Source organism: Manis javanica, chromosome 1, assembly GCF_040802235.1.
Source record: "Manis javanica isolate MJ-LG chromosome 1, MJ_LKY, whole genome shotgun sequence".
NCBI classification, from domain to species: domain Eukaryota; kingdom Metazoa; phylum Chordata; class Mammalia; order Pholidota; family Manidae; genus Manis; species Manis javanica.
Window position 1 is genome coordinate 179,058,983 of NC_133156.1, and position 15,959 is coordinate 179,074,941.

Here is a 15,959-nt window from a genome sequence, read left to right on the forward strand (position 1 = left end):
CATTTTTAAATTCCAACCTTATGTCTAAGACATATTTCTAAATGAAACAACACAGAGAGATTGAAAATGAATAGATAGAAAGTGATACCGGACCTGCAGGTAAAAAAATGACACATGAAATTCATGGATTTACTTACGATGCATTCTGAAATCCCACTAAAAAAAAGCAATAAATGTTTTTAAGGGCTACACCTACAAAAACAAAGGCAATGAAAAAAGGGACATTAGCCATAAAAATTTGGAAGCTATAAAGCAAGTGGACTCTTGATAATTGACTTAGCAAGTAGTGAAAAAGCAAGAAAGCAATCTATCTACACTGCAGACTCCAGAGGCTTGGATTTGATGACCCTAGGGATCTCTGCCATGGAGAGAAATAATGAAAATTATACTGCAGACAGAAAGGCAGGCTAAAAGTGTCTAACAGGCAGTTATCTAGATCCCCTCGTAGGGCTGTTGAGGATTATCTGACTAATATAAGTAAAGCACCTAGAGAAGAAATGCCTGTCACAAAGCAAATGTTCTGTATATGTTTGCTGTCTTTACTCCATAATGAGAAGCTAATAGATGATTCTACAAAAAATGGAAAAGTACTCATATTAATATATTCTACAGACGGAGATGAATACTAAAAGATGCAACTGAAAGAATGTAAAGAAATGTTCACTTTCTTTGAAAACATGAATAAGATTTACAAATCTCTAGCAAAAGTGACCAAGAAAAAAAGAGTAAAAGGTATTATGACACCATAAATGGATAAATTCTAAAAAATATATTTGACGAAAAGTCTAAAGGCCAACAAAAAAATATACATAGAATTGAGATTTTTACATGAGAGTAGTATAAAAAGCTTTTTCACCCCAAAATAAAAAACTTGAATAAAATGGACAATTTCCTAGAGAAATAGATTAGTAAAATTTACTTAAGGTGGAATAAAAACCAAAGTGAACCAATAACCATTAAATAAATTCATAAGTAATCAAAAGATTTCCTGACTTCTCAACAAATGACAACAGGCCCAGAGAGTTGCATAGATGAGTTTTACCAAACCTTAAAGCATAAAATCTAGTGTTTTTCCATAGAAATATTATCTATGTAATTTTATGTTTTCCAGTAGCCACACTAAAAAGGTGACATTAATTTTAATAATACATTATTATATATTGTATTTAATAATACAATAATAATATTATAAATAATTGTATTTACAATAACCAAAACATTTCATTTTGGTACATGATAATAAATAGGAAGTTCATTTTAGAAGTATTAATGAGCCATTTCACATACTTTTTTCATACTAAGTCTTACTCTTTGAAAGCCAGTGGATATTTTATATTCAGAGTCCTTTTCAATTCATTCTAGCCACACTTCAAGTTCTTACTAGCTACACATAGCCAGTGATCACCATATTGAACAGAGCAGCTCTGATTCCTAGTTTAGACACACTGTCTCATAAGAGAAGAGAAAAAGCTGTCCAATTTACTTAATAAGACATAGAAAACCCTAATACCAAAACCAGATAAGAATAGTACAAGAAAAAATTCGTAGACTAGTATCACTGACACCATAAATGGATAAATTCTAAAAAATATATTTGATGAAAAGTCTAAAGGCCAAGAATATCTAAGACAATTTGAAAACAAACAAGAGAGTTGAATTTGTCCCACCAGATAATAAAACTTATTTTAAAGCTATGTCAATAGGATTGTGTGATATTGGTGTAAGAATAGACAAACAGGCCAAAGGAAGAATATAGGGAATGTGCTATGTGACAGAAGTAACATTGCAAAGTAGAAAGCAAGAATGTCCTGTTCAGTCTGTGGTGCTAGGACAATTGATTATCCATGATTTAAAAGGTAAGAAAGAAAGAGAAAATTAAGTTAGGTCCTTACTTTACATTCAAAACAAAAATACATGCTAAATGGGTTGAAGACCTACATATGAGAAGTTAAACTTAAAAACTTTAAAAGAAAATGAGACTTTTTAAAGAATATGACTTTTTTTCCCATTTACATTTTGTACTAAAGCACCCACACAAGTTTCTGTGCAATGTGCAAACTAGCTGGCCCTGGGGCTCCTGCCTTCTCTCTGGGACAGGGAGGCTGGTAGAGTTTCTTAAACAAGATTTCCTAAACAGAACCTCAAAACACCAACTTATTTGGGTAAATATTGATGCATTTTACTACCTTAAATTTTAAGACTTCCACAAACAGAAACCATCCCAGAAACAAAATTTGAAAGTCCCAAGCTGGGAGAACATATTTGCAATGATAAAACAAAGGAATGGATCTGGAACACCTAAGGAATACCCAACAACCAATAAGAAAATGGTGGAAAGTCCAACTGAAAAATGGACAAAGACTATGAAAAGAAAAAAAATTATACACCCAAAAATGAAATACAAATGGCCATTAGACATAGGAATAAATGTTCCACCTCACCAGAGACCGGGTAAATGCAAATAAAACAGCAATGAGAGAACGCATACTCATCAGACTGGAAACATTTTCAAGTTTGATGATTCCAGGAATCAGTGAGAATATGGAGCAACAAGAATTCTTAAACATGGCAGATGGGAGTATGAATTTGAACAAACACTGGTGGAAGGTAATTTAATAATATCTAGTAGAGAATGTGCAGGTTCCATTTTCCAGTGATTATACTTCAAAGTAAACTCCCTTGAGAAACATTTCTTATTTGTTATGCAAACCAATTATACTTTTCTCTTTTGTCCAATCTTCACCTCTCCAAACTAGACCCAAAAGTGACACCAATTCCTCAACCCCAAAGCACATCAAGCTATATTATGGTGTTTTCTTACAACAAATACAAAAATAGCTTCCTTGAGATTACACCACCACCCAACAATGTAAAAATTGGTACAATTTTCTTTAAAATAGTAGCTTTACTTCCCATCACAGATATAAATTCCACTGTAGTAAGAAAGTATTGCCAGAAGGAGCAATAAAAATGGAAGTTATCTTTGAGTCCTCTTTCCTTTACAATAAATCCCCAAAGCCTTACTTAGCAAAGCCAGTGAGATTCTGCATACTGTTTCCCTGGCTCGCCTCTCAGGCATCACGTTGCCTCACTATCCCCATCTTCGCCCTACTCCAGCAAAAGGATCATCACCTTGCTCCTTGAATTCTCCATGCCTATCCCACCAAAGGGCTGTTGTTCTCTCCTCCACCTCAAAACTGTCTTATCTACCTCTTTGTCTTGGTAACTCATCCTCAATTTACAGGTAGCATTTCCTGGCAAACAATGAACTTTTTTGCTCTGACACTGGCTAATTAAACATTCAAGTGATTTATCCTGTTTGATTCTTTGTCCTGAGGAACTGAGTCTGGTATAATGTGCTTCAACATCAGGTCGCAAACTCTAAACAACATCCAATCCCAAGAGTATTTGCAGCCTGGGGAGCCAGATAACAGGTGATAGCAAGGTGCCAGTGAGGACAGGTACAGGATCAGAGATACAGTGTGCCCTCACTCCCAAAGCATGAAATGGATGACAGCATGAAAAGGGATGCCTTGTAAGGAAGACCATCTCAAGCGCACACAACAGTTCTTTTAGGTATATGGTCTTTTCCTGGTCCTGCTGAAAATAGCAGAAATGGGGTTTTTGTGTGTTTGTAGGACATAAAGACAAAACCTCATTTGGCTCATCTTTTGTGGTTTGGCTAGCCACATGGTGTCAGGACATAATCCAAGAGCCTGAGTAAGGAATCCCAAAAGAGACAGTTTCCCTCTCTAACACCAGCCTACCTACCTCTTTGGGCCTGGCCAGCCTGTCAGCTCTGGGACACTGGCTCTCAAAGTTTTCCCAGCTGCAAAATTCCCAGGTGAGAGGACTGTGGATGGTGCAGCTGTCTGCCTGAACCCAGATCCCAGATCCCAGGATAGCACATGCCTGGCCAGGAGTTAGACTGACAGGTAAAGGATGATATGACATTCAAGTAATACATCTCTAGAGTCCTGTGAATGTCCCAGTCTCTCTCAGCCACCCCATGCTCCCGTAGTCTGCATGTTTTGTTCTGGCATATGGTACCCTGGGGGGCAGGTTTCAGGAAGCCTATGTCAGTAGCAGCTGCCTCCTCATGAGCTCATTGACTTCAAATCTACCCAGCTTCCGAGAAACTTGGCACCTGCAACTAGTGTCAAAAATCTGACCAGTGCTTGGGTCTACCATCATTTAAGTGTGAAGGCAAAAACCCATCACCCAGAATTTCCATGAAATATCCCTCCCTGTAACCAGGACCAAGGATGTGGTGCACAATGGGGAGGGTGAAGTATTGCGGCAGGATGAACATCTAGCTATACCCCCAGCACTTGAAGGAACTGGTCTGTCCACTGGAGGGTATGCATGCCACCCAGCTTTGCAACAGTTAGGAGAATGCATGGAGTGTGAGTCCCAGCATAGTAGCCTTAGGAAGTTACAGACATGGTGCCAAATGTGCCCCACTAGTGTGCACTGTACTGCAGTGAATATATCTATTCAGAAATCCTCAGGGCCTCAGAAGCTCTGGCTAGCACCCCACCCAGTGAACCTTGAAGCTGTCCCACAGACATTGCCAGCCTCTGCAGATAGCATTATTGAACCCCTATGTCAGGCCAGGCCAACAGATTGCTTGGCTCAGTGTGTTTTCAAGCAAGAGACAGGAGCTGGAGGGGAGGCACTACTCACGGCTCCATGCCTGGCTCCCATGTAAGATGAGAACCCAACATCATTAGCTACAGAAGGGTTAAATGGATCTAGAAAGGATGCTACGACATTAATGGGCCAACAGGGAGTGTGTCCTGACAGAACTGCCAAAGCCAAATTTGACAGCACCCTCATGTGGGAACACATTTTTTTAAAGATAACAAACTCCTATGGGTGACCTGTTGCTGAAGAGAATTTGCCAGAAATATACAAGGCTGGTATAACCGCCATCAACCAGACACAGCCCGCTGACATCATCCACCTATCAAGGTGGCTACAACTCTGAAGCCAAGTACTATGTGACAAAGTATGATGTGCAAAGAACACATGATTAACTTTCTCATATCAAATTTAAATCCAAGACATTTTCTGGGGTTCAACAAAACTAGATTATTTTTAATATAAAGAAAGAAGTAAATATAACATCTTTTTAATAGAAAATCAATTTTTCCTGTCCCCACTAAATAAAAGTGAATTTTTTTTAAAAAAGGAGCTTGAAAGGGTGTCCAATTATGAATCTTTCCCTGGAGACCCACTTATTCCTGCTGGGCCCTACGCTGAAGCCACCTGCAAGGGAAGAGCCACCTGGTTTCACAAGCTCACTAGTGAATTTTTCTGGGAGTGGCAGGAGCAGTGGTGTTTTGGTGCACTGGGTCCTGTGCCAGATCTGTGCTACTAAAGTGTTACTTATGTGAAATATATATTAAGAGTGTAGGTGTAAATTAGCACAATAGGGGCAGGCAAAAGTTTTGTCCCTTGGGTTGAGCAGATTCCTTGAGTGCAGTTAAACAGTTCCTACAAAGCAAGTATGTCTCTGAAGAGAGCAAACTTATTGTCATAGAAAGACTAGCCCCATTATTCCTTCTCATTACTGAAAGGCTAAGTCTTGTTGATACAGTTGTAATGATATTAGCAAGGTCGAGGTTTAATTTTTACAAGGCTAAATAAAGGTAGGGATTAATGATGTGAGGGAAAGTTAAGTTAGGGAAGGGCCTAGAAAACACTTTTGAAGTGTTAGAAGAAACAGTAGCTGTGATCAGACAAAAACACATTATCAGAAAGTTTTGCTTTTCTCTTAAGTGTCCAAGGACCATACAGAGTCAAAATGAAGATAAAAGAGATCCTATTGAGAAGTCTGTTAGTGAACAGAGAGTATCAAAATACAAGAATAAGATTGATGGTAGAGTAAAGGAAAAGCAAATGGGTGATGAAGAATTAGAAAATTAATCTTTTCTTGGGTGGAAGCTGCTTTTTCTGCAATCAACATCATGTTCTGTCATTTTGGATCAGAAAGATTTCTGTAGTGCTGGACAATTCCTAAGAATCTTAAATTTAAGGTCTCTGAATGGAATGGACATTCAGTAGTCAGAAGAAAGTGTTGTATGTCTTTTAAGTTGAGATCAACACCTTGGAGTATTACTAGGATGTCAGTTGCTAACATAATCAGATAAGGTCTATTTCACTGATGCCCAAGGGCAGATTTTTCTCTCACGTCTTCTACAGATAACTAAATACCTGGATTTCAGATCATGTAGCATTTATACCTGGCGGGGGGCGTGTTTTGGAAATGGAACTTGCTGGTGATAAAGCTGGAGGCATAGTATGAATCTCCTGTAGTGTTCAGTCATATCATCTTGTAATAGGCTAGAATCTAGGATTGGAAATAATGCCTAAAAGCATGAGGTAGCTTGTTGTAACTCACAAGGAGATAACTTATGCTCCAGGAGGGAATTGATCTATCGTGGCTATCATAGATGATGGACATATTTTAGGCTTGGAAATGTGAGGTTTCTTAAAGCTTTGATAGTAATAGTTTGAGAATTCCTTGTATTCTACTTATTTTTCCTGAAGTCTACAGATGATAAGGATAGTGGAGAATCTGAGTAAAAGATAAAGGCTAAAGTGGGGTAGAGTGAATGCAGGAGGACTTCTGCCCACTATGAAAACTGAGATGTTGAGAGAGTGAGCTGACTGAGAGGTGATAAAGCAGACATGCAGAGAAAAGATATGTCAAGAGAGTCCATTTCCCACTTTTAGGTCTGTCTAGGACTTGTCTATTTTCCTACTCACAAAACACCCTGTATTCTTATAATAATTTCTCTCTCTCCCTCCCATTTTTTAAGTCGTCATATGCCACCGGTTCCCCTTGGCCAAAGTTTGGATGATTTGCCTATCAATTCAAATAATAACTGTAATGATTCAAAGCACATGCCATGTGCTTAAACCATGAGTAGATATAAAACTTTGAAAAGTACTGATTGGTCGCTAGTGGGGAATGTCATGAAGCAACTTATTATTTGAGAAATGTTTAAAGAGGAAGGAATAAGCAATTTATCCCTTTCATACATAATGATACTACTGAGTCCTCAATATGAGATGAGTTTCTCTTTTAAAAAGCATCCCAGCTAATTACAAGATGAATGAAAGAATTAGAATATCACCATTTTCAAGCCTTAATGAATTATTAGATCCACATATTTAATTTTAATGGTGGCTAATGCCATACACACATATACACAGAGCAACAACTAGATGTCATATGCCTCCTGTTGGAAGAAAATAACCCTATCTGGGAGGTATCCTTGCCACTTTTTATAAGTTGAACCTAAATATGAGCCAACCTCAAGTGTTTACAAAGTAGATACTGAAAAAATGAAAGCACAATTTGATCCATACTTGTATGGATGCATTTCTACAATAACTTTCTTAATCATCAAAGGAGAGAGTGATATCTTACTTATGAACATGATTTCCCAAAATGTTGTCCTCTGAGAAGTTTGACATAGGTTGGCTTAAAAATGAAGATATAACCATTACTTATAAGAAGAGAGAATGAAAAAATAACTCTGTAAAAAAATGGAGGCAATTTCCAAAAGGTTGACACCATCCTGTAAGTTGCACATTTCTCACTAGAGGGAGCTGGGAACCCACTGATAACTGCCAAGAGAGGCTGACGAAAACGTCATTTCACTTCAGGGTAAAAGAGTCTGAGTAAATACTGCATCGATTTCCAGAAGTCGGGGATTTTTCGATTTTCTTCAATACAGTCTTCTAATAATCAGCTAATAAATTTAATAAGCTATTATTGTAAGTAGGGTCTGGGGCAAATAAAAGATATGGGTTATTATCTTTGCCCTTCTGGGAGAAGAAATCCCTAGCATTCATGAGAAAGACCAAATACTATAAGGCAGTGATGGTTACGGGTACTGGACAGGCTGTTGGGAGAAATATAATTCTTGCTCTCTGGCTGCTCTTCCCCTGCCTCCATGTGTAACCTTGTGGGACATCTTCCCCCTTTAAAACTGTACTTTCTGGGGGTATTCTTGGAAAAGGGGGCTATCTCACACCACTCCAAAGCCAGTGCGCTCAGCAACCTGCCAGAACGCTGCCATCCACTACATCTCCTCTGATGCTCTCAGCTCAGAGACTGAACAGCCACCAGCCCTTCCTCAGAGGTGCTGCCATCACCCTGACCTCAGCTGCCCAGTCCTTCATTCCCAGCAGCAATATTAACTCAAGACTGCATGGAGCCAAGTTTTACCTAAGTTTTGGGGGAGATGACACTGTATCTTAAAAGTCCCTTGTCCCCCTACACCCTGCAACTGAGAACTTCTCCCTGGGCATTATTTCTCCTCATGTTCCAGAATCACTACCCACCCCCCTCCCAGGTTGCAAAACCTGATTCTATCCTTTGAAATTTTTCACATCTCTCTTTATCCTACACTACGGTTCCAGTGTTCCAATATACCCTATGCACATGTGTCCCAAATATTGTATGGAACATACTTACACTAAAAAAAAAAAACAGGAAAACTTTGTTTATCTGAACTTCAAATTTTATGAGGATCCTATATTTTTCTTAAGCCAGTAACTGTACTCTAGAGTCAGTGCTCTGTTTTCTCCAAGGAAACCCAGGATTTCTACCCCTTAATTAACCAAGTTTTATTTCATCTTATCCCAACCAGGCAATATACAGAAGAAAAAAAAAATCACTTCTCTCCTTTGGAACAAATACTTGGCTTATGTTTTAAGTAACTGAGTTTTTCTTTCTTTCTGTCTCGTTACTATATCATCCATCTTTTAACATTTGCATTCAACAACTTAAACAGTGATTTGTTTTCAGGTTTCTTTATCATGACTGCAGGTAAAATAAACTCCATTCAAATCCCTCTGACCAAGCACCATAGTTCCTTTGGTCTGTGTGCTTCTTTGCTAGAACAAGCTAAATAAAATTAACTTTGACTTAAGTGTGCTCCTTGTAGTCTTGACTAGTGGCATTGACGCACTTGATTAACACAACATAAATACATCACAATCTCTTTGGCAAAAGAGAACATTTTGTTAGAAATGCACCTCCAAATGACAAAGATAGTCTGCCCACACACACTAGTTCAAGCATCCAGATAGCTATTACTTGTTGCTAAAATGGAATAATGTTGTCAACTATATCTTTTATATAAATAAATGTTTTTTATATGAGATAAGCAGTAAGAAAACTTTCACATATGAAGGAGTGTGTATTCTCAATGTCAGTCTATTCTTGGCACTCTGAATTATGTACGAAAATCAGTGATCCATCATCAAAAATTATTTTGAATGGTCAGCTGACTGCTAAGTTGTTTTTTCAATTTTGTTGAAAGCAACATACTGGAAAATCTGATTTACAAAAGGATTGTTATGAAGACTTTAGAGATATTCACTTTCTTATTCTGACAATAAAATGTTAGATACTGCAGGGGTTTTTACACATGGGGGTATGCACTATGTATATTCAAGATGGACAGCAAATTTTGTCTTTTCTTTGTAAGAAGAGTGGGGGTGGGAAGACTATGCTGGTAGGAGCAGCACAAATATAGGGGTTCTCAGGGAGACTCTGTTGGAGCTGAGCATCTGGGAATGTATCTTTTAAAATAAATCTTATGAACTTCTTGGAAAGTCTTCTTCAACTTTGAAGCAGGGACTGAAACACTGCAGAGCACAGAAATGACCCCAGCAGAATAATTAAATTAACTGAACGTTTATTTGCTCCAGATGAATATGGTCAGATGCACCCAAGTAAGAATGAGTTTCATAATAAGGGGACCAACGATTCTATGATGAAGGCTTCCTCTCTTACAGCGTTTCATGGATGCCATCCAAGTTTGCCTCAGCCGTCCTAATCTCGTGTCTTTCTCAACACCCCCTTTTTGCAGATTCTTTTTTTTTTTACAGGCTAAAGCATTTAACCAGAGTCTATTGAAGCCTTGCTTACTGGAAGCAATCACTTGATTTTTGCTTATGTATGCACACATTTTACTGTTCAGTTTTCAGAGATAATCTATACACACGCTCCAGGTTTTCTGACTCTTGCTTGGAGAGGTGTCGAGGTCCTGGGGTTGCCGTTGAAGTCTTCCGGCAACGCAAAGTGCAAGAAAGGCAGCGGGAGTCATCATGGAGGATGCTCAAAAGAAGCCACTTTATTTTGCATAAAGCCATACTTTTTATACTGCTATAGTGCTAATTCATGATTACATAAGTATCCAAGATGCCAATACATGTGGCCTTCATGGCCAGGTGTCCAGCCTTCAAGGCCCTTATTTGGTCCTTACTCATGGGTACAACATGCTGTGTTTTCAAGGTTTCTTAAGGCCGGACATACTGCCTCCATACAAGGCCAGACATATCTGGGGTGAGAGCAGCGACAGCTGTCCTCATAGAACAGTAGGCAAAGTGGGGGTGGGGGCCTTCCCTACAAGCGACAACTTTACTCTTTCCAAAAGAAGACAGGTTGCACACGGAAAGCCTGTTGTGCTGCTCTCCGCAGCTCAGGGAGTCTGCGGGAATCTCTCCGCGACTGTCTGCACAAGCTCGCCTCGCAAAACGAACGCCGCGTATTCTCAACACTGAACAAGCACTAACGTAACCAGAGTGGCGGAGGCTAAGCACGCATGCGCAGGGAGAAGCTAGCGGCGGGGGCGCGCGGAATGGGCGCGCGCACGCGGCGGCAGACGGGTGACGGAAGTGTTCGCTGGCGTGGAGGCCGTGGACCCGGGGTGGGGGTGGCGTGCGCAGGGCGGAAGCGCCCCTGGGTCTCCCGCCTCGACCATGGCGCACAGGCCCGAAAGGAGTTTCCGGCAGCGCCGAGCCGATTCCAGTGAGAGTGACGGCGGGGAAGAGCAGGCGGCACAGGGGCCCCAGCGCCCTGCGCAGGAAGGGCCGCTCTCTGGAGGGGTCCGCGCGGCGGTCGTGGAGCGGCCCCTTCGCGCCCGGGGCTCTCGGGGCCGGGCGTGGGCCTGTTCTCGGCGTCTCCGCGCGGACGGCGGCTCGGGTGTCCGAGGTGACGCGGGGCGGCGGGGAGGCGCCCCAGGTGCGAGAGGAAGGGAGGAGGGCCGCGCGATTCTCTAGACGTGTCTGGGACCGCAAGCGATGCTGAATCTGCGGGCGGGAAGCGGCACAACCCGCCTTGGGCCTCCCGCGCATCCGGGTGCTGGGCGTCTTGGAGAGAGTAGGAAGAATCTTGTGTTTGCACCGTCAGATGAACCCCCACCAGTTACAGCTTGAGTGCAGTACCTGATGTTTACGAAGAACCTAAATCGTCACAGAGAGTTAAAAAGTTCCTATTACTCTTAGGTTAGCTAAACGTGTAACTTTTGTAAACTGACTCCCAATTATTTTTCTAGAAAACACTTAACGAGAAAAGTACATTAGAAGAACTAGGTGACAGGCTTTGGGACACTTGCTTTTGCTTTTATTTTTCATAAATTATTTGCAAAAACGGAAATGAAAAATTAACAAGGTACTAAACTTAAATAACAATAGATTGATGACATTATAGACTGTACCGGTAATGGCAGGAAATACAGTGTAGTAATTTTGAAGTTCCTTTGAGTTCTTTATGGGACTACAGCAGCGTACAGTTGTTTACATGAAATGTGTTGTGGTTTGAATCGGAGTTTAGTAAGAATAGTTTTTTATTAGTCTTGAGGTCAAAATTTTCTCCCCACTACAAGTAATTTTGGTGATTTCTTCATGTTACGACCTTCTGTTTAAAATTTTGAGGACTTTAGTATTTTTCTGTTCTACAGAAATATGGTTAAACTTTAATAAGGAGAATTGAGGGCAGCAGTTGCCTTTTTCTCTTAATACTAAAACAGTGGTTTTCAAACTTCTTGGTCTTAATATTCCCTTAATGCTCTTAAAAATCAAGGATCCCAAAGAGCTTTTGTTTCTGTGAATTATCTCCGCTAATATTTACCACATTAGGAATTAAGATAAATTTTTATTCATTTTTTAAAAATAACCCATTACATTAAGGATAGGTAACATTTTATTATTTTCTAAAAAATAGTAATTGGCATCTTCAGTTTGAAAATCTCTAATGTCTGTCTTAATGAAAGACAGCTGAATTCTCAAAGCTGCTTCGGCATGCAATCTGTTGTGATGTTTTGTGAAATATGTGAAGAAAACCACAGATAGTGGTTGAGAGGAGTACTTAGCCTTTTAAAATCGTTGAGGGTGTTCTGCTTCAGTATCGTAACAAAGTTCAAGAAGTAGTATTTTCTTAAATGCAGCATGGAAGTTGAAGCCACATCATTTTTTGGTACTCCATTACATTAAAATCCATTGGTCTGTTTTACTCATTGAATAGATCTTTTTTTACCCATGCTTGATTAGTAGTAGCATCGTGCATTAATTATTTGGAAAGTATTAACATTTTTTAGCAGATTTTGCAACTGTTGGTACATTATATTATACAGTATCAAAAATCTGTTGTTACTGTTTTACTACTGTTTTGAGGACTTTCGTCTTTTAAGTTTGGTGGAGAATATAAATTTTCCAAAACTCCAGTTTTCACTTGAAATTTCTCATTCTTTAAGTGATAAGCACAACTTTGCTCAATTTTGAGAAAAAAGTTGTTATATATCTGTGTCTGAATAAACTAGTTTGTCAGTCATTCTTTAAGCAAACTGGAGTTTCTCCTTGAAGACAGTGGCTAGTTCAACTTGAAGCTCATCACACAAGAGCTTTTGAGTCAACCGCTGCATTTCAGTACACCCCAGAAGTGCTTTATGCATGCTTCCATTTTGTTCCCCCCAGAATTTTTTTTTAAATGTGTCCTCAAGGGTCAAGATTTAATAACATTAATATTTTTTCTGTTGCTTCATTAATGTACCATAAGTAAAACTGTCCTCCCCGGCCCCCCATCCCCAACCTCCCCACCCCAGTTCGTGGAGGTGAAGAATACAATGGCTGCTGCTACAGATAGGTGTCACCATCTTGATTCTTACTAAAATGCTGGCAGTTTTGCCCCCTACTGCTTTTGCATCAGTATATAATATCATCGGACTAGGAAGGACAAAGAACATGTCCATACTGTGATGTTTTATAAGGTTTATATCCAGTATTCAAGTAGTTTTGACTTCACAGACCCCCTGGAAAGGTCCCAGGAACCTCCAAGAGTTGATGGACATTTGTCTAATAACCACGGCTCTAGTGTTAATTCGCTTTGGGAACAGGGAGTTGTCCTGAAAGCAGTAGCTAAGAAAGATGTAATCTGTAGCTATATCCCTTTGTCCCTTAAGTTTTTATTTTACTCCAGACTTTTTTGAACTGTATGTAGATATTCTAATTAAGGGAAGTTTTTAAGGTAGAGTATTATTTATGTAATCTTAAATTTCAAGGCTATTCATAAAAATTAAAAAATAGTTGTGAGCTAAGAAATCCTATCTTGTCAATAAGACCATAAATTCCTTTACATTTTGCTTACTCAATGCTCCAACACCCCTGTAGATGTTATCTCCTAATGTTGTATTTAGTTTAATAGATTAATTGACAGACTAAGTATCTTTTCCAAAATCACAGAATAGAAATTAAGAGATTAATGATTTTATTTGAGGCCATAGTGCCCTTACAGTATTTCTTGTCACTGGCCATTGAAATATGACATAACAGAGTCTAAATTCCAGAGTTGAATGACATTAGGTTGAAAGTCCTGCTTCACCACTTACTAACTTTTGTGACACTGGACATGTTATTTAGCTTTTTCAGTTCTGAGTGTCCTCATCGATAATAGCATTTACTTTATAGAATTGTAAGTATTAAATTATATAAACCTTGTAAAACATTTCATTGTGCCTAGGACATAATAAGTAAGTATTTTTTCTTTTTGTGCTACTACTATTTTTCTTTTCTCTGTTGCTCCCCTTTTCTCATTGCATCCTTTAAGGGAATATTTTGCTAGATAAGAGTACAAATTGGGTGAGTTTGTACATCACACCATCCATTGGTGTCAGGAGGAATAAAAGTTGGAGAAAAATATGTTTATGTGGAGGAAAATTAGACATCCTACTTATTAAACATATGCCTTAAATCGTTCAGAATTTCAATTGATTCTAGTATCTTGACTTTCTTGTTATATTCAAAAAATGTCCTGTTAGAATCCAGAACTATTGATCTTTCGACAGATGAAGAGGATGGAACACATCATTCCTCAGAAAGTAAGGATGATCAGAATTCATCTTCCGACAGCTCTAGTTCTCTGGAAGAAGAATTTTCATCAGTAGGTTTGTAAATTTTATAATTTTAGTTAAGAACTTTATTTCTAATATCAGTATTTTCTATACCAGTGTTTCTTATTAATAATACAACAAACTCTAGTGAAGTGTGGGGCATGTAAGACATTACAGATTTTTGTCTAAGTGCAAAAATTGACTGCTCATTTCCATTACATACCATGCCCAAGACATGTAACAGGCAGAGGTAAGAGACACCTTGTAAGAGGCAAAGCTAGGATTCAAACCCAAGAAATCTGCTCCAGAATCTCTCTTCATAACCACTGTGGTGTACTGGGTGATGCCAGCCAATATCTAAAGAATAGTAAGAATTTGTCAGTGAGGATGTTTCAGTACAGGATGTAGCATATGTAAAACTCTAGGGAAGATTATGTAACAGAACTAAAAATGTTGGACAGAAATATTTGGAGTTTAAGGAGAAGGGACAGAAGGAAAGAAAGACAAGTTGGAGTCAGAAAATACAGAGCTTGGAGGTACTACTGAAACTTTTATGCAAGTAACTGATGTGACCGATTTTGTGTTTTAGAAAGAACAGTTCATAGGTTGGCAAATTGCCACCGGTGAGCCAAATGTGGCTCACCACCTGATTTTGTAAATTACATTTTAGGAAAACACAGCCACATTCATTTAGTTATGTATTGTCTGTTTTAAAGTTAAGAAGTTGGAACAAAGACTTTATGGCCCACAAATATGAAAATATTTATCAGGCCTGTAGCTCAAGGGTTCATAACTTGTTTTGTGGTGTGGAATCCTCAGTCTTGTGAAGCAAGCCTAAGACCTGTTCTGAGAAAATAAAATGCATAACTTTACAGAGGAAACAACTAATTTGAATATAATTGTTAAAATATATTTTTGAAGACTTCTAATATGGTAACAAGTACTTTACAAAAAATAGCAAGAACCAAAAGCTCTTGTATTTTTTTTCTTATATACCTTCCTAAGGTACAGAAGTACTTAGCAAAGTCAATATTAAGTATTAAAGCCAAGTAGACAAGTAAAGCCTTGTCCATACTCTAGATACAGCAGTGTCTGTGATGATGTGAAAGTTCTGTATCTTCACCATCCAGGACCATTAGTCACTCACCACATGCAGCTGCAGAGCTCTCGAAATGTGGCTCGTATAACTGAGGACCTGGATTTTTTATTTGGTTACACTTAAACATATGACTGATGGTTAATATATTGAACAGAGCTGCTGTAGATTATCATGGATGGAGCCCTATAAGGCAGTAGTTGTAAAGTTTCGGCCTCAGTGCATATTTAGGAGAAAAGGCAGTGTTTGGAAATGTGTGAGATAGTTTTTAATTGTACTAGTTACTGAGGCGTTACTGACATGCAGTGCCTGGAGCAAGGAGCTGATTAAAAGCCTCACAGAGTACAGGACAGTCCACACAGTGAAGAGTTGTCCCTCCTCAAATGTCCTCTTGAGAAACACTGAAGATTGAAAACTTGTCCTGTGTAAAATATACTTTTCTATTTTCTGAAGAGGAAAAGCTGATAGAGGAGGAATATGATAAGTCTGAGGAATGGCATGTGGACAAAGAAGTGCTTTATTTTTTGTTCAGATGATAGAACTATTAGAATGATCCAGTAATGGAATACCTGCCTTGAGATAGTCACTGTTGCTTGTTACCAGATAGATACTGCTTGTTACCAGTGGGACATGATAGTTAACCTCCATTCCTTTAATAGGATGATGTATGT

The 15,959-nt window shown here is 38.9% G+C and overlaps 1 protein-coding gene across 7 annotated transcripts in view; it reads left to right on the plus strand.

The window, feature by feature from the left end:
- Window positions 1–10,248: 10,248 nt before the first annotated feature.
- The window catches only part of GCFC2 (GC-rich sequence DNA-binding factor 2), a 62,443-nt gene continuing 56,732 nt past the window's right edge, over window positions 10,249–15,959 (plus strand). Inside the window, exons 1-2 of one of the 7 annotated variants that reach the window (XM_073241901.1) lie at window positions 10,249–11,050; window positions 14,121–14,246. In XM_073241901.1, coding sequence (XP_073098002.1) covers window positions 10,789–11,050; window positions 14,121–14,246 — 388 coding nt within the window. In that variant the 5' untranslated portion in view covers window positions 10,249–10,788. Of the gene's footprint in view, window positions 11,051–11,092; window positions 11,314–14,120; window positions 14,247–15,959 lie in introns of those variants that run through there. The other 6 variants (XM_073241907.1, XM_073241916.1, XM_073241923.1 and 3 more) reach the window with 6 other exon arrangements.